Source organism: Anser brachyrhynchus (assembly GCF_964034855.1).
Source record: "Anser brachyrhynchus genome assembly, chromosome: 16".
In the NCBI taxonomy this organism is placed as follows: Eukaryota; Metazoa; Chordata; class Aves; order Anseriformes; family Anatidae; genus Anser; species Anser brachyrhynchus.
In genome coordinates, this window is record NC_137734.1 from 8,896,413 (window position 1) to 8,913,546 (window position 17,134).

Here is a 17,134-nt window from a genome sequence, read left to right on the forward strand (position 1 = left end):
AGCGGTGGCCGCGTGCCTCTGTCAGGTTGGCTGTGCCTTTGTCACACGGGCACCGGGACCCAGGCCACGCTGTTAGCGCCTGACCACGGGCAGGGGCCTTTACAAGAGGCTGTTCCCCAGGGCAAGGAGCCCAGAGGGATTTAGTGCGGGTATTCCAGATGAAGTGATGCTGATCGTGTTAGGCAATTAATACCGGCACCAATTTATCAGCAGCTTAAGGCCACCGTTTGACCAGAGACAGATTCATTAAAAAAAAAAAATAGCCTAAATGCATGCTCGTCTCCTCCCCTCTTGTCCCTCTCCCTATGTGCTAATTTTGCTGGCTCCCTGTGCCAGACGCTGGGCATTTCACAGGCCAAGGCAGCCCGATTGCATTACCGCCAACAATGGGCCTTTGGGACTCAGCGCGGCCACAAGATCAGCTGCTGACGAGGTGAAAGCAGCTCCTCTGGCAGAGCACTTGGCTCTCCTGCAGTCATACTTCACGGGATTTAGGAGCCCAAACCAGCCCCTTCTGCAATAAGGCCTTTAAAATTGAGTTCCTGCACACCAAAGAGATGAATCAAGGTGGAACAACACACATGCCTCTCACCAGAATGGCTTTTAAAAAAATCAATCAGCAAATACCACTAAGAGATATCCCTGCGTGTAAACAAGTTTGTATTTGTTAGGCTGATGAAGTCAGCAGCACAGACACAAAGCTCCTCAGCAGTTAAGTGGAGATCTACAGCTCGCTTTCCCTGAGTGGTTGTATGAATGACGCTCATCACAGCAGAAAAAGCAGCGCTATAAATTCCGCTGCTATCAAGCTAGGAGGTGCCAAAACATCGCTCCTCATTCGCACACAAATTTAATCAAAGTAGAATTACTGTGCATTTTCCAGCCAATCGTTTTGGTTTGTACCAGGTGAAATAATTTCCAAGCAGTGAGGTGAAGGAAATCAAACCCGAGCTGTGTAGTCGGTAACAGCTCTGTACAGACAGGGCACCACCACTCTGCCTGAGCAACTAGATGGATCTCACCCAGCGGTGCTGCAAGCCAATTCTCACCTCCTCGTCACAACACAAGGATATGAACATCACAAACCTGACAGGCAGAGGAGTTAAAGCCATAGGAGTTGGAAAGATTTCTGCTAAAAAGCAAAGCCCTCCTGGACAGCCGACCTTTCCCGACTCGCCAAGGCAATCCAGGGGTTTGTTGCTCTGGCTTACAGGAACGTTAGCCTACCAGACCCCACCTGCAGTGTTCTGCCCAGCTCCAGCAGCGCTTGCTCTCAGCCAGATGAGAATCGCGTGAGCTCATTTTCAGATGGGTTCCTGGTTTTCATAACCCATCTGCTCCATTGTTTGGAAGATTACAGAAGAAGCTGCTACTAACAATGAACCCGTACAAAACGGCCCGTTGAGATAAAGGTGAAGTCTCTGCAACGTTTCCCAGTTCCTAGCGTGCTCTGTGCAGCTTTACACAGCCAGCAGGAGCTGCTTTTAGGGAGGTGCTAAAATGAAGTCTATGGACCAGGAGGAAGAAATGGCAAAAGCTGACATGAAGGTAGGGTTTTTATAAGTTAAATGAACTTTATTTATAACTTGTCTTCAAAAGTCAAAAACATGACAAAAGTAATTGCTCAGAAGCTTCAAACTGCTCCTTAAACATTTTGTCAGAATTGCGTGGAAGTGCACTTAGAACAGTAGCAGAAATCTAGACTCGGGCCAATCTTTATCACAAAACTTTGTTTTAGCCAGAACCCAGAAATCCCTACCCAACCACTAGCACATTGTAATCTCTTCACAGACCAAGCATTAGAAATAACCAGCCCCAAAACACAGTACTTTTCCCACACTGATGTATTTTTTTCCTAAGACTAAGATTCCAGTCACCAAGCGGATACCTCAGTGTGAGTCTATACCAGCCTTACCACGTTGGGAAAAACACACCTAAACCGAGCTAAATATATTAGAAGACACAAACTTGCTGGACACAAAGTTTAATCAAGATGTTTTAGCTGGGGTGCGTTTCATTTCTTAAGGGTAAGGCTATGCTGCAGTCTGCAGTGTGTGAAGATATTAAGTGTATCGGTCAAATAAATTAATTAGTACTCAGCTCTGTGGCGATGCAGGCCCACTGCTCCAATCAGGCATGCCAAGTTAAATTAGACTAGACATCTCAACACTACGACTCCGATTTGCAAGTTCCGTTCAGGTCTCTCACATTGCTCGATCTCAGCATCTTGATCGTGCAATTAGTGTTAAACTAAAAAGGAAGCTCTACAGTAAAAGTGTGTAACTGAGTATCAAGTATCCATTTTCTATGAATTCGAACTTTTGTTTATATTTTACTTTTTCTTCGAAAGCTATACCTCCATACTCTCTCTATGGAAAACAATCTAAGTACAGCTTCAGCCACCTTAGCAACATTTAAATGAAAACAGGAATTCAAAATACTCGTTAGAATCTGTAACGCAGAAGGCAGTGCTGTGCAAGTGCTACGGATTATAAGTTTTGCTACCAGCTTGCCTTGAGGGATGGAACAACTAGGAATATATAGATATATATGAAATTCTTAGTTTAAATAGAAGACGGATATTGAGAAAGCTTCTGAATTCCCCTATAAGCGTAAGGCTTAAGATTCCTAGAAAACCAATTTTTTTAAACACTGATTTAATAATAGGGCCAACAAATATGATTAATATTTGCTGTACCAGTTGAAAGTTATGCATTTTAGCTAACACCAAAGCTCTATTTTCCAGGCTAGAAATTATGATCAAAGTATGGAACAAAATCATAATCAGGTGTAGAACTAAAATGTTTTGAACTAGTTTCTTACACAGCTGCAAACAGTTTTGCTAAGGAAGGTTGTAGTTTGAAGACGCATACTGAAGACATGTTTTCCATATAACCGAGAGGCTGCCTGTAAGAATTCAAACACTGGTAAACATGAAATCACAGGCCACTTTAAATGGGAACTGATCTGATGATGAGTTAGCACCTAGGGGTCTCACTAAAGGAAAACAGCCACAAATACACCTCTTATACTATCATTTAAGAAATGTAAACAAGATCAGGGAAGAAGAGATTTACCAGCTAGTTTATGCCAGTCAGTTTGCAGTATTTCTGGCTTTAGTCAAATGAACACAACTGGAAAAAAGCAATCAGAAGACAGGCAGATGTGAATGAAAACAGACCTGTCTCCTCCACGCTGACCTACAATTAAGTTTTGTGTGAAGCAAATAAGAAAATTAGCCTTACGTGGTTGAACAGCAGAGTCATGTTACTAAAAAACCAAGAATGATACAGAAAGATCAAATGGGGATTCAAAACTAAGATTAAAGTCTTCCATATTTCTGGATGCCTGAGTTCATCTTGGCATGGACAGGGAGAAGTGCAAGGATGCTGGCCATTTCCCTCTCATGGAAGCTTGGTTTGACAATTAGTCTTCTTTTTTATTTATCCCGCAAAGAACGCATCAAAACCTGTGCCATCATATCATCTTCATCAGCATCGTAATCCTATGAACAAAGGGTACAGAAAGTCTTTTACTGCAAGAGCCATATTGGTTAACACGACACAAGAACAGCTGTCTCCTCTGACTTGCCAGCAATCCAACTTCTCTCATGATACCATCTGCACGGATTACATTTTACAGTAGTGGCTACATAAAAAAGCTGGGTTTTAAGAGTCATCAGGCTCACGTATTCCAAGGGTGAGGAAACACGTACCACAAAAGTATCATATGAAAACCGGTGTCGTCTCTGAAGGTGCTCCATGAAGTTAGCGCTCCTGTAATTTGGATCTCCCCACGGCATTGAGGCACAAATTGGGCAAACCTTCGAGAAATAAATAAAAAAAGCCAATTAAGCCCCAACAGTTAAGTGCTTCAACATTTATACTAGAAAGGGTAGGACAAAGACAGTGTGGAAAACCGAAGAGTGAGATTCATAACTATCACTATTCTGAACGCAAAGTGACATCAGTTACTTTGCTGGGTCATTCACAAAAGCCTCTGGTAACCCTGAATTATTTAAATTCAGGTCTTAGACCTCTGAACAGGAACAGTTTAGTCTTCTCTCTACATATTGGAAATTAGAATCGATCACAGCTGTTTGCTTTAGAAGATTTCAGGCTTCATTTCTCAGTGACAGAGAAGTTTCCTTGGTCACCTTTGCAAAGATCACCTCTCTCCAATCATTTTTTTCCCTAAATAAATTTGGAATTTCAAAGAACTTTGAAGACAAATGAAAGCTTCTAATTCAATTCCACGTTTTGCAACTACTTTTATAGGAGATACAGTATCACCAGATAAAGACTACTAGATATATTTTTTTCAATCATTTTTTCCACAGTAGTTTTTAATACCTTATTACTGAAGACAGCAGAGAAAATAATTTTTTAATTACACTGTATTAATTGTATGTTTGTTATTGCACCTAGTTTACTTTGAAAGCCTACTATTTTCCAAATACGAGACGAATATGTAAGGTAGATGCAATAAGAATTGAGACTAGTCACCTTCAGAGAATGTACCGAAAAGCAAGATTAAAATTATGTAGAACTGAAAATGCATGAACAGCATCCCCACATTTGACTTTAACAGAAGCAATTATAAACATGTACTTAACTTCAAGCAGTAAGTCTCTAATTCATTGTTTCAAAGGGATTTAAGACTAGACTTCATTGCAATTCCTGCACCAAGACTTTTTATTACCACTTGTTTTGCATCCATGCTGTGCAATGTTTTGCAGTGTTCAACTAGTCCTTCTTGATCAAAGTTTTTCTCGCTGCAATACGGACAAGGAAAGGTAAAGCGATTGGGGAAGTTCCTAGTTGAGGGAGAAAAAAAAGAAGTGATTTATTATTTCCATGGAGTTCAATGTACAAAACAATCTATCATTTTAGCAAAGTTGAAAGATTTGGGATTCACTACTGTGAAGTTATCTTACTAGCTACTAAAAATAAAAATTATTCTATGCAATTAAGACAAGCAAATTTCAAGAATCAGTCTTTTAATCCCTAATGATACCTTAAGGAACTCTTAATATTTTTTTTACATAAAAATATTCCTTCTGCAAAGCCTACAAGCGACACGTATCACCTTCTTTTATTTTTTACTTTTTAAATGCACGGGGTACCACCCAGCATGCTAAAACAGAGATAAGCAAACTGCAGTCAGCTCCAGATTCCCTCCGTTATAAGTTACTAGCGTTAAGAGACAGAAAGACAGTTATTATTAAAGAAACGTTTCTACCAGGTACCCTGATCTTGTCTTGTGCATAGACTACATAGAAAAGGCGAAGAGTTTGCTTAGGCACAGTCAGTCACAGGATTAACGTTTTGTTTTTTTTTTTTGCGAAAGGATTAACAATTAACGAACAAACTGTGTGAAGAGGTAAAGTCTGCTTTTACTGCAAAACTCTACAGTTTGCACGAAAGACCGTAACACAGTTTAAAACAAAACAAAAAAAGCTAGAAGGCCTCTTCTCAGAAGAGGGATCAAGTTTGAGACTTTATAACGATTTTTCAGCAACAGCCCTCTTTTTGTGATCTTAAGGGCGAGCGCTTCCAGAGAAGAGCAGGTTACCTGGCGTTGTGGAGTGGTTCTTTAGTCACAGCTTTCACACCCTCCATGATATAGCTCTGGTACTTTGAACAAGAAGCTGCATGGCTGCGCATCTTTGAGAGATACATCTGTGGAGGTAACAATCACACAGCAGCGTTAATTTAAATTACTTGCACTTACTTCTGCAATCCTAAGCAAAAGTAAAAAACGCATAAAGCAGCTTCCTGCAGACAGTGCTAAAGCAGGAAAAAAAAAAGACATTTCAGCTGATAAGGTGGAAAGCTTTAAGATTACAGATTAGTTAACCTGTAACTTTGCTGCCTGTAATAGTCTACAAATACAGTACTGTTTACGACAGCTTACTTGACTTAACCCACGCTATAACATGAGAAAATGTACTTTATAAAAAGCCTGCTTACCTCGTTGCTGAGGAGAAGAGACAATAAATGAAAAATAATTTGGCTTTTAGTACAGATTGTAGCACAGATTTAATTACAGGTTGAACAACTGGTAATCAACACACCACGGTTTTCTATTGGCTGCAACGATGAAAAGAACACTGCCCAGAAATTAAAAGTGAAATCAACCAAACAGTGCTGCTCTCACTTTGGTGTCTAGTTATCCTTTTCTTGTTGTTTTGCCATTAGTTAAGATGCTCTGTTCTAGACTCAGTTAGTGCTAAGTAGCCTAACTTTAGAAAGAGGAAGGAACCAACAGGAAGATGCCGTGCACGTATTTGACATGCAGGACACCAACAGCATCCCTACAGAACATAACCGCCCAAATAAGTGAGGTTGGTCTCTCAACTGTTTTAAACGAAACAAATAAGCTTCTGTTTAAGAGCTTAAGTGATCACTATCTAAAATCATATCCACTATTTCACTGTGATGGTCCTCCCACAAGCTCACAGTATCAACTTCAGAAGCAGTACTTTACTATTACTTTTATATCAACATCTCTCACTTGAAATCCACTTCCTCAGCAGGTAATAATGAACATAAAAAACTGTTGCAAGAACATCAACGTTTGGGTGCTGCCAATATAAAATACCAGCAGCACTTCGCAAAACAAACAATTTGACCCAATTCCACAGGAAGCAGAAAGCGATTCACCTCCCTGGACGCAGCAGTGCTGCACAGGCACACCACACACACCTCATTCTGAAGCCCTCCCGTACCTTTTTATTGCAGCCATTACAAGTGGTTTCCGTCGCTTCGATCTGCTTTTCCAAGTCCAGAGCCCTGCTGCCAGGCGCCAGGGTGCTGCGGCAGACGCCACAGACCGGCTTTTTGGGCTTGAGGCACTCCTGCAGGCACGGCGTGCAGAACCTAGGGTGGGCAAAGGGAAAGAGAAACCAAGATGAGAGGCGGCAGGAGGAATGCTCCTGGCAGCCCAGGCCCTGCTGGCACCCAGCCCCAGGGAGGGGCAGCACCACAGCCGGTTACACTCAGCCTCCGCATCCTCCAAGAGAGGAAACTACGGGAAATATTAAATAACAGTAGATTTTGGTGGTGTTGTCTCTCACGGAGGCCTTACTGCAGCCACAGGTGGGGTGAGCTGGGGATGAGCGAGCCACGCCTGCCTCAACCCCCACGGCCCCCCAGGCCGAGGCGAGGCGCTGAGGGCCCAGCCGGGAGGGCCCCAACCGACCCCGGGCCTGGGCCCGGCCCCCGGCCCCTATCCCCTAGGCCTCAGCCCGGCCGCAGCCCCCCCCGGTCCCGCCCCCGGCCGCTCACACGTGTCCGCAGGGGACGCGCACGGGGCTCTCGAACACCTCGAGGCACACGGGGCAGGTGAGCCGTGCCAGCGGGTCGGGCCGCTTGGGGCCGCGGGCGGAGGGCGCGCAGGACGCCGAGGAGCCGCCGCCGCCCCCCGCCACCGCCATCTTGCCGGCGGCCGCGGCACGGCCACGCCCCTTCCGCCCTCCCGAGGCCACGCCCACTCGGGGGCGGGGCCGAGACAGGAGGGGTTAGGAGATGAGGGGGGTCGGTTGCTAGGGGGCGTGGTCTGTCACTAGGGGCGTGGCCTAACCATATGGGTGCGGACAGTTGCTAGGGGTGAGGTCGGTTGCTACGGGTGCGGCCTGTTGCTAGGGGCGGGGCTTGTTGCTAGGGGCGGGTCCCGTTGCTAGGGGCCTACCCCGCCTCCCGCCTCCCCGGCCGCCCCGCCGCATGACGTCACCCGCCGGAAGTCCCCTCACAGCGGGAGGCGGGGCTTCCCTCCCCCGCCATCCACTTCCGGGGCGCTCCCCCGCCGTGGGCCGGGCCGGGCCGTGCCTGGGCCGCCCCAGCTGCCGCCTGCAGCCGCACGGCGCCGGAAGCCGCCGGGGGCGGCCCCGCGTCTGCTTCCGGGTCACGGCGCGCTTCCGGCAGAGCGGCGGCGGAGCGGAGCGGTGAGGGACGGGCCCGCCGCGGCGCGGCGCGTGAGGGGGCGGCGGGGGCGGGCCTGGCCCTGAGGGGGCCGCGCTGAGGGGCGGGGGCGGCGTCCTGGGGGTGAGAGCGGCCGGGGCTGCGGGCCGGGGGTGCTGGGGCCCCGAGGTGCCGCCCGAGGTGCCGCCCGGCGCCGCGTTGGGTCTGAGCGGCTGGCCCTTGGGTCCCGGTGAGCCGAATCCTCAATTAACCGTTTGGCGAAGGCCCGGTGCTCGCGGGTCTATCGGGGCGCGGGGGACAAGGGCCTGCCCCGCGCCCCCTCCCGCACGCGGGGCTGAGCCGTGCGGGGCCGCGCAGACCGGGCCCCGTCGCCGCTCCTCTCGGCGGGGCTTCCACCCGGCAGCGCCGCAGCCCCGTTGCGCCCCTCGCAGGCCCCGGGCAGATCGCTGCTCGCGCCTTTCCGCAGGATTCCGAGGCTTTCCGTTGGTAATCCGCAACAAAGCCCCCGCTGCTTCACCCGCTCCGCCAGCCGCTGCGTTCGTAGCGCCGTACTGATCCCCGCCGGCCCCGTCACCGCGGCGGTTGGCCGCGTGCGGGCTGCCCCGGTAAGCGCGGTGTGCTCCCGTACGGGCAGAGGAGCAGCCCTGCGGGGGCTCCCTGCCTTGGCTGTGGTGCCTCGCCTCTCGGCCGCGTGAGCTCTGGCATGTGTGCAGCGAGCAGGGCTGGGGCTGGCAGCGCCGCTGAATGTCACAGTTCACGGGGTCTCGCTAAAGCCCTTCCTTTCCTGCGGGGACTTTCCTCGCCCTGAGGTCTCGTACACACAAGCAAGCTCTGTCGCTGAGTAGTTATTAACGTTGGTGACGGCAGAATTGTAGCATTTAATCCAACTCCTTGCCAGCACGAGATCCCTGCTTACCCTCAGGGCATGTTAGCGATGTGCCAAACGAGGATTGTTCTCTGAAGCTCTCTCGTAGAGCTCTTCTTGCTAAGTAGCAGAAATGTGGTTGGTTTTGTCCACAGACTTCATCTTGTACAATCTCAGGAGGAGAGAGCTAGGGGAGAGAGACAGAACTGCTCGTGGAGGGGGCTGAACTAACTTCAACTTCTGTGCTCTCCCTCTTGGTTCACGGTTGGGAAGTGCTAGGTTGGGCTTATTTAACAATGAAAGCCTGTGGTCTGCTTTTTAATCTCAGGGTTTTCGGGTAGTTGAGAGTCTGCTGGCCTGCTGCTTACCTGCCTTTGGGACGGCAGTGCGGAGAGGCTCGTTTGGGCACCAGCTTCTTCTGTGTAGTACGGGAGCTCAGTAAGGTGAAGAAGCAATTGGACCTGCAAACAGAAGCCTGTGCGGTGTTGAAGCAGGAGTGGCTTTGCTGTGTTGTGATAAAACAGCTGAAAACGGCAGTTGTAGTTGGCTTTGTTGGAAAGACTGCAATCTTTGCACCTGCTAGCGCTCAGCTGAAGCTTCGGCTGCACTTCAGTGCTTGGGGCAGCGTGTTCTGTAGGGTGGCCACAAAGCACTCGGCACAGGGATGGCCCGGGCGTGCCATCAGGTGGATGAGCAGCAGTCAAAAGCCTAGAAAATGGTAGAAATAAAAAGGTGAAGTGCATTAATCTGCTCGGTCTGTGGGCTGTCCTGTGCTACTAGGGGAAAAAAAAAAAAACAACACAGATGCTTTCCCAATATGAGCAAAATGAAACTTTGTGGGATTTTTTAATCTCTGTATTGCTGTGCAGGGCAAAAAAAAAAAAAAGAAAGAAAAACTGATTAAAATCATGTTTGCGTAAGTTGTTTGAACTGAAAGGGTGAGGTCAAACGAGAGAAGTCCTAAAACAAACGAACCAACTACAAACCCTCATTTTTTCCTCTCAGTCCTTTGCTGTGAGTTACTTTTGCCTTGTCTCCCTAGCCCAAGGAATCTTCAAGCTGGACACGCGCCTACACGGACTTCCTTTCATCAGACGTTGATTTAGGTTTATTGTGCTCTGTTTTAGGCGGATGACTGGAAAAAGCAGTAGCGAATGCCAGGGAGAAGCAGGACACCAGCCTTCCTGTAGGTGCCTGCGCTTTTTCAGAGACCTGGAGAGGCTGTTCAGGGAGCTCCTGCTCTGCGAACCATTTTATAGAATCCTGTGAAGCAAATAGATGCTGGGGACATCTGGGATTTATGCAACGGTGATGACTTGTCTTTGTTTTCAATTTCTGTTCCAGAGGAGTTGCTGTTACTGAGGATTCTTAATGCCAGATAACCAGCCCACTGCCGAACAACCATGAGAGAGGCGAGGTAGCTTCCCAGGCGTGAGACAAAAACTGATTTCAATGGATACAAAATATAAAGACGATTTATTTAGGAAGTATGTACAGTTCCATGAGTGCAAACTGAGTGTCTCTGACAACAAGCAGCGTCCTATTAATGATGAGTATTTGCGAGTGGCAGCGTCCGCCTTATTTTGCCTTCCCAAAATTGATCCCTTTTATAGATTCCGGTTGATAAAATTTTATGAGATGGCTGAAAACTCACTGAGAGCTCTGAAATCCTCAAGTTTACATTCTCTCCATAATGCGTTCAGCATGCTCGAGACAGTTGGAATCAATCTCTTTCTTTATCCCTGGAAAAAGGAGTTCAAAAATATTAAGGTAAGACATCTTTTGTGTGACAGTAGTGAGAACGTGATTTATTTTTCTTTTTTAAGACATTCCATGCGTTTCCCTTAAGATGACTCTTTTTCCTGCACGTTAGGCTGATGTATGTGTGTGACTGTGTGTAGAGCTGGTAAACAGAAGCTGTAAGAAAGGTAAAAGGCAAAGTTTGTACTGGTGAGGCTGTCCCGACAGCAAAGTACAAGCTCTGTCTGCATTTCTAAAGTAATTATAAAATAGAAGAAGAGCTTATTTTAAGGTTTTTGCTCACCTGTCCTGTTACTGTCCCTAATATCTACTCAGAGATGCTTTTACTAGGGTGAGTGATTAAGTTGTGTTTAAGCTCACCCATAGTTTTGGTTTGATGTTGCAACAGCTATTAATGCAGCATGAGCACTAACAGTCAGTGCAGGCTTTCAAGCTGACGCTTTGCTGGGGTTCCTGTGTGTAGCTTGTCAGTTCTCAATTAATGAAATTTTGATTTTAATGCACTTTTAAATCCTTCATGCCAGGACCTCACAGTGGAGTGTAGGAACTCGTGCATTGCTCGGCTTGACTGCTGGAAGTCAGCTACGAGTTCTCTGCTGACGATTTTCTGTTTTATCTGTGGCCTGTCCTTACGTTCTTACTTAAAGCTGCTGCAGCGTTTCCATAACGGATGCTGCAGGTGACTTGAACGTTTGAGGCTTGCAAGTTGGATAAAAACATTTTTGGTTTATTTTAGTCTTTTGCAGGTTGTGTGCGCCAGTGATGGGTATTTTTGCTTTTTTCTTAAGACGCTTTTGCAGTTTAGCAGAGAATTTGAACGTTAATGGTGCATTTCATAGATCCATAGAATGGTTTGGGTTGGAAGGGACCTTACAGATTCTCTAGTTCCAACCCCCCTGCAGTGGGCAGGGACGTTTGAGAGTCTTCCCTCTCCTAAGAGAAGGCTGTGCCTTTCTTCGCTGTATCTGTATCACTGTGCTTAAGTTCTGGCCTTTTTGGTGCTGGCTGATCCAGCCAGGGTATGTCTTGACACGCTGCTGCTACTGGCTTCGGTTGTGCTTTATGGATCCGGTAGCAGTTCTTTACAAAGACACGACGGGCAGGCTATTCCTCCCTGTGACCCCGACCAACTCCAGCTGTTAACAGCGTACCTCAGGTATGGCAGGTGCGAAGGGAACTTCAGCTTGTGCAAACTCCTCTCCGTTTTTGGGCTTTTTTAGTGGAAACTCTTGACCTGATACTAGATTAAAGAAAACAGGCACTGGAGTTGCATAGTAATTATACACCCGCAGACACCCCCACACAGAAGAGTGCATCTGAGTATATTTAAACCTGGATAGAAGAGGGCTGCGGTGCTCTTGCAGGAATGCCGAGCTCTTGTTATCTTCAGCTGTCGCATGTCCAGGGGGAATACATTAAATCTCTGCCTTTTGGCTTTTATGCTAGACTTCTAAACAGAGACATTGCTGGTACGTATAAGAGTTAATGTACAGGATAGTGAATTAAATCGGCAAGGAGGACATTATGCTAATCAGGCTTTCAGCTTGAACGAAAGTTCTCCTACTCTGAATTTGCCTCATGCAGAATTTCCATCTGCTGAACAGGAGGGATGCAGAAATGGGAGATGCATGTGTTCTCTGTCGTCGTTCTGTTTAATTCTGTAGTATCTGTCACTGAACTATCTGAACATCTCGTCCGCTGAATTTGTAACCTAGTTTTCCTTTTATTCTCCCCCCCCACCTCCTTAGACCTACACTGGACCCTTCGTTTATTATGTGAAGTCTGCTCTAACTGAAGATGATGTAAGGCAGATTCTGAACTACATGGGCTATGTCCAAGAACTGGGAACAACGTATAAGCTCAAAGAGCAGGTTGATGCCATTCAGGTGAAAATGGTTTCATTTGAGCTCTTTTTGGCCAAAGTGGAATGTGAGCAGCTTCTTGAGATTCATTTGCAAGTGAAGGATAAAGGCTACTCGGAGATCGATGTCATAAACGAACGGAAAAACAGCAATGAAGATGTTAGAGGCTGCTCAGAAGCCATGAAGCGGCGTGCAGAGTGCAAGGAAAACTTGAACACCTCCATGGCACGCATGGTGCTTCAGAAGTCAGCAAGCGAACGGGCCTCTAAAGATTACTTCAAGCCGAAGGTGAGCAAGCCTTCTAAATCAGTAGACACATACGATAATTACTGGGAAAATAAGAAACCGCCTTTGATGAGCTCTTTGAGTCTCAGGAAAGAACCAATTCTAGTCGATGCGGAAGATGACATTAAGGACGAAATCATCCGTCCGTCACCCTCTCTCCTGACAATGTCAAGCTCCCCACATGCATGTTCTGATGAATTCTTGCCAACTTCATCTCATCACAACGGCATGTTAAGAACAAATGTCCCTTACAGCTCCTATTTTTCTGCTCAAGAGGACTTAGATTTATATACTGACCCCGATTCGAGAAGTATGTTAAATTTTAAAAGACAAGAAGCTATTAAACCTGATGTCTGGCTGCTAAGAAACGATGCCAACCCTGTTTACCACAAACGCGCCCATCTAGCCAAAGAGACAGCTTCCATCAAGTGCCAAAACTGTGGTGTACCTTGTGGCACTTCTGTTTGCCAAAAGTGTGACAATCTGTTCAACTCTAGGCAGGATTATCCAGCGGTGAAACAGAGCACCTACTCCATCAAACCGGTTCCAAACGACGGCTTGTCTCCTGCATCTGCTTTAAGAGAGAAATCTCAGTACACGTCACAGACTCAGAGTCAGGAGAGGGCTTCTCAGTTCAGTTCGAAATCCAAATCTTCAGGCACCTCACGCTGTGGCTTTTGTAACCGATCCGGAGCTGCAAACACTTGCACGTTTTGTTCAAAAGTCTCATGTGACACTTGCCTCAGTGCTTACTATTACGATCCCTGCTGTAGAAAAAGCGAGCTTCACAGATTCATGCCTAACAATCAGTTAAACTATAAGTCGGCCCAGCTGTCCCACGTAGTTTATAGATAGACTCGATCGGTCTGATTTGCAGGGGAAGGAAAAGGGGAGGGGAAAGGGCTATCACAACTCACGTTCTGACTCCACTGATGAGAAAAAAGCACTGACCTCTTACGGAAATGACATGCCCAAATATTTGGAACCATGGTTCAGTGATGGGGTGCCAGTTCTTGATTTTTGTGGCTTACCAAATGCTGCAGATACATTAGATTTCATGCTGCTATAATTTAGGTAACTCCTAAATAAATCATCGTTCCTTCTCAATTGAAATGGGGGAGAAGAGCACATTTTTCTTTAAAACTTGGCAGCTGTTGCATTTTAGAAAAGTGACATCACACCTTTCACACCATTTTAGTCATCTTGCCCAAAGGAAACCATGCGAGGCTCTAAGAAATAAGATTCTCATTTTCTGGGGGTGATGGAACTACTGCCGGTTTTTGGTAAAGTATGACTTTAAAATGTGCAAGAAATATGTGAATGGCTTGTTTTGCCAACAAGGACTATTTTTCAAAGTGTGTCTGCATTTCTTGATCTCCGAAATGCAAACACCACAGCATCTCTTCTTTTCATCTTCATGTTTCTTCCTTCTCCCCTTATGTCCCGGTTGTTTATCTCAAGCTTATATAATCCGAACAATATGTGCTTTATTTTCTAGTGTTGCCAATATCATCCTGGTTTTTACTGTATGGTATTTTAAAAAAGGTGAACCTGTGTTCATGTCACTTAAATTATGGCTAGAGTGTCGTCCTTCCAGATGAGTACCGATTTTCTTCACTTTCTGTTGCACATGTATTAAGTACTGTTCTTTGTACTGTAAATAGGTAATTTGGAAACAGTTTATTTTTAATAAATATTTAATATGTTGAGTTTTTAAAAGTGGTAAAATCATTATAACTATGAAGTCTCTCTGGGTTATTTGTTCAGGTGGCGTTTTGTTTTTACTTGTACTGTATTTCACAGCTTGTTATGGTCACTGTGGCAGACTGATGTTATTGGCTCTTATCAATTTCTTTTAATCTAACATTTTTTTTTCCTTCTGATAAGGTTGCCACTAAATTAGATGGAGTCTTGTCTAAGAACTGCAAGATTTTGGTTCTCAGTGCACGCTTTTTCTTTGTGGTTATGGGAATTGTAAGTATCGATGTTATGCTTGTGTCCAAATTCACTGCAAAGTCTGTAGTGTAGTCCAGCAAGTAAAGCACTGGCCTGGTTAAAAATCAGAGCTCATTTGTGAATCCTGTTAAAGTAAACCTAACAACTATGGATGTGAATCAGATAATAGTATTTATCTGTATTATTGTAGCACATAGGAACCCTAGCTGAGAACCAGGACTCCATTGTGCTAGACTCTGTACAGTTTGACCCCCCCAAACAACACCCAGTTATGAATAGGCTTTAGTTTTTTTTCTTTACAGAAAATCCACAAGAATCCTTCTAACTTCTTTTATTCAAACTAGCTAGTTAGATCAAACTGTCAGGCAACCTAATCTGATGTGCAGAATTAAATGTGTTTAAAGTATCTGTATAAAAAAAAAAACAAACTCTAGCTGAATTGTAAACTATGTAGTCCACTTTGCACTAAAATAATTCACTTAGGGTTTTTTTTAAACACTGTTAGAGTCTAGGCTTCTAAACTTTAAATGTTCATTGATCCCTGTGTGACAGAGACATGCATGAATGGTCTTTTTTTCTTGATTTTTGGGGGTGGGGGGAGGGCTTGAAGTAGGTTTAGGGGGAACTATATAGGCTAATGTTGTAAAATAGCTAAAATAATTTTAGCCATAAATGGGTCTCAGAAGTATTATGGAAAATAAGGTGAAACCTGAGTCTTACAGGGGGCTAAGAACAATAAGTCACTCTACAGTTTGCACTAAGAAACAAAGCGAATGGTGTGTGTTTAGCAATCAGGGAAATTTCTGAATCAAGCGACTGCAGCTGAACGTAATGTTCTAGGCAAGCATTGCCTTGCTGACCCTGAAGGTTGGGGGTAAATATTGTTTAGGTGAATGATTTTAAGGTTTTCAAATTCTTGTATGTTTTTTTTATAAATATATATATATATATAAATATAACACAAATGTAGATACATCATGTATATAATGAGGAATTTAAGAACAATTTTACTATTAAAATTCAGTCTAGGGGTGGTTTTCATTTCAGTGGTTATTTTTTGTTCATCTTCTGAAGTGTCATGCCCGTATGGCTGTTCTGCAGTGTATCTTCTAGTTCACTAGTTCAGTTTCCATATGGCTACTCACACTACAGTGAATAACTAAAACTGTGATGCCACGTAATTTTTACAGTGACTATAGCAGGGACTAGACTTGCTTTGGAAAAGAAAAGTCCTGTGTATATATGTCATGGAATACTGTATTACGAAACTGTGTTGAATTGAAGTGATACCATGCTCTATTTTTGTGTATCTTACTGTATGAGGTTGCTGTGATTGATACAGTAAAATATATATGCTAATTGAAAATGCAGGTGTTTTGCATCTGATTTGTTAAAACTAATTTATGTTTTGAAGGAATTTAAAAATAAAGAGGCCTTTAAGAAAAGGCTTAACTTTTCTTAAAGTTGAGTGCATGTAGCTGTCTGTTTCGCAACTGTGTTCTGCATGCGGAAGTGAGGTGGTGCACAGAGGTAATCTCGGGGGCCAAATGGGCAAGTGTGTCTGTATCGTGAGCCTCAGCTGTGTGAAATGAGATGGACTGCCTGCAGAACGCAAAGCTTTTTTAAAAAAGGTTTATTTTTAAGCCTTAGCAGCATGCCTCTTGTTCCCTAAGAGCACGTAAGCCAGTGTCAGCAATCTGCAGCAGTCAGACTAATGTGGGGCAGCGAGCAGGTTTCACATGCCATGTGAAGCTAACCTACATTGATTTCCAGCCTTGACTCTCGATGTCACATGCGAGGTTTCTAACTAGCTTCCTGACGCAAGCTGTACCTCGCAGAAGATGCGATACTGCTGCTGTACTCTTTGGCACTTGAGCTAGACCTCCTGCCTCCTCTTTCATCCTGCTACCTCCGGAGCAGGATAATTTCTCAAGTTCCGAGCTAGATTACTTTGTCTTTTGTTCCTTGTGTTAAAAGCATGTCAGCTGAATGTCAGGTGAACGCTTAAGACGCCTCGAGCTCCATTTACACAAGTCTGCTAATCTTGCAATCTGTTGAGGTTACTGGCAGTATCAGATGTTTATAAAATCAGGCTCCAGATAACTGCAGCATTACTGCAGGAAGTCTTACTCCTCTGTGCTTCTTGCGGTAATGCACTGCTGGTGCATATAAAACAAGATGATGCTGACATGGTCTGACATTTCCAATGACAGACCTGGGTGTCTGCTCTGTCTTTTGCTCCGAACAGAAGTTTAAAGGTTCTGTACGTTGTCAAGTAGCTTAAACTTGACGGTTTGAGCCAGCAGCTCTTTAAACTTTTCTTTTTCTGGACAGCGACTTTGGATTCCAAGCATTTAGTATGTGTTTCTAATTATGCTGCAGCAGCTTTTTAGGGAAGTAGATTCTCCTTTCTAGCATTTGTTTAGAAAGGGGAGATAACCTGAGTACTGTGTTAATTGCAATGACTGAGAGAAAAAGCAGGA

At 45.1% G+C, this 17,134-nt stretch overlaps 2 protein-coding genes across 7 annotated transcripts; one reads left to right on the plus strand and one right to left on the minus strand.

Moving 5' to 3' along the window:
- Positions 1-1,549: 1,549 nt before the first annotated feature.
- RNF114 (ring finger protein 114) lies at positions 1,550-7,478 on the minus strand. The gene is made up of 6 exons (XM_080557651.1): positions 7,290-7,478; positions 6,731-6,881; positions 5,575-5,681; positions 4,702-4,816; positions 3,716-3,823; positions 1,550-3,505 (listed from the first exon to the last, which is right to left on the minus strand). Exons 1-6 carry the CDS (start codon positions 7,436-7,438, stop codon positions 3,440-3,442), a joined length of 696 nt encoding a protein of 231 aa, XP_080413777.1. The 5' UTR covers positions 7,439-7,478; the 3' UTR covers positions 1,550-3,439.
- A 145-nt stretch (positions 7,479-7,623) lies between these two features.
- On the plus strand, positions 7,624-16,017 carry SPATA2 (spermatogenesis associated 2). Of its 6 annotated transcripts, none has more exons than XM_080557646.1 (4): positions 7,624-7,945; positions 9,915-9,973; positions 10,132-10,557; positions 12,297-16,017. In XM_080557646.1, exons 3-4 carry the CDS (start codon positions 10,240-10,242, stop codon positions 13,548-13,550), a joined length of 1,572 nt encoding a protein of 523 aa, XP_080413772.1. In that variant the 5' UTR covers positions 7,624-7,945; positions 9,915-9,973; positions 10,132-10,239; the 3' UTR covers positions 13,551-16,017. The 6 variants fall into 6 exon arrangements, with proteins under 6 accessions (XP_080413772.1, XP_080413770.1, XP_080413774.1 ...); XM_080557647.1 differs by lacking the exon at positions 7,624-7,945 and adding an exon at positions 8,136-8,151; XM_080557644.1 differs by lacking the exon at positions 9,915-9,973.
- Positions 16,018-17,134: the final 1,117 nt, after the last annotated feature.

What these genes read in the sequence shown, in the direction of transcription:
- RNF114 (XM_080557651.1), bottom strand. Translation starts at nt 7,438, where the DNA reads ATGGCGGTGGCGGGGGGCGGCGGCGGCTCCTCGGCGTCCTGCGCGCCC. An exon ending in GTAATGGCTGCAATAAAAAG is followed by an intron (nt 5,682 to 6,730) that starts GTACGGGAGGGC and finishes TTACCTCCACAG; the next exon opens with ATGTATCTCTCAAAGATGCG. An exon ending in GAACCACTCCACAACGCCAG is followed by an intron (nt 4,817 to 5,574) that starts GTAACCTGCTCT and finishes TCCCTCAACTAG; the next exon opens with GAACTTCCCCAATCGCTTTA.
- SPATA2 (XM_080557646.1), top strand. Translation starts at nt 10,240, where the DNA reads ATGGATACAAAATATAAAGACGATTTATTTAGGAAGTATGTACAGTTC. An exon ending in AGGAGTTCAAAAATATTAAG is followed by an intron (nt 10,558 to 12,296) that starts GTAAGACATCTT and finishes CCACCTCCTTAG; the next exon opens with ACCTACACTGGACCCTTCGT.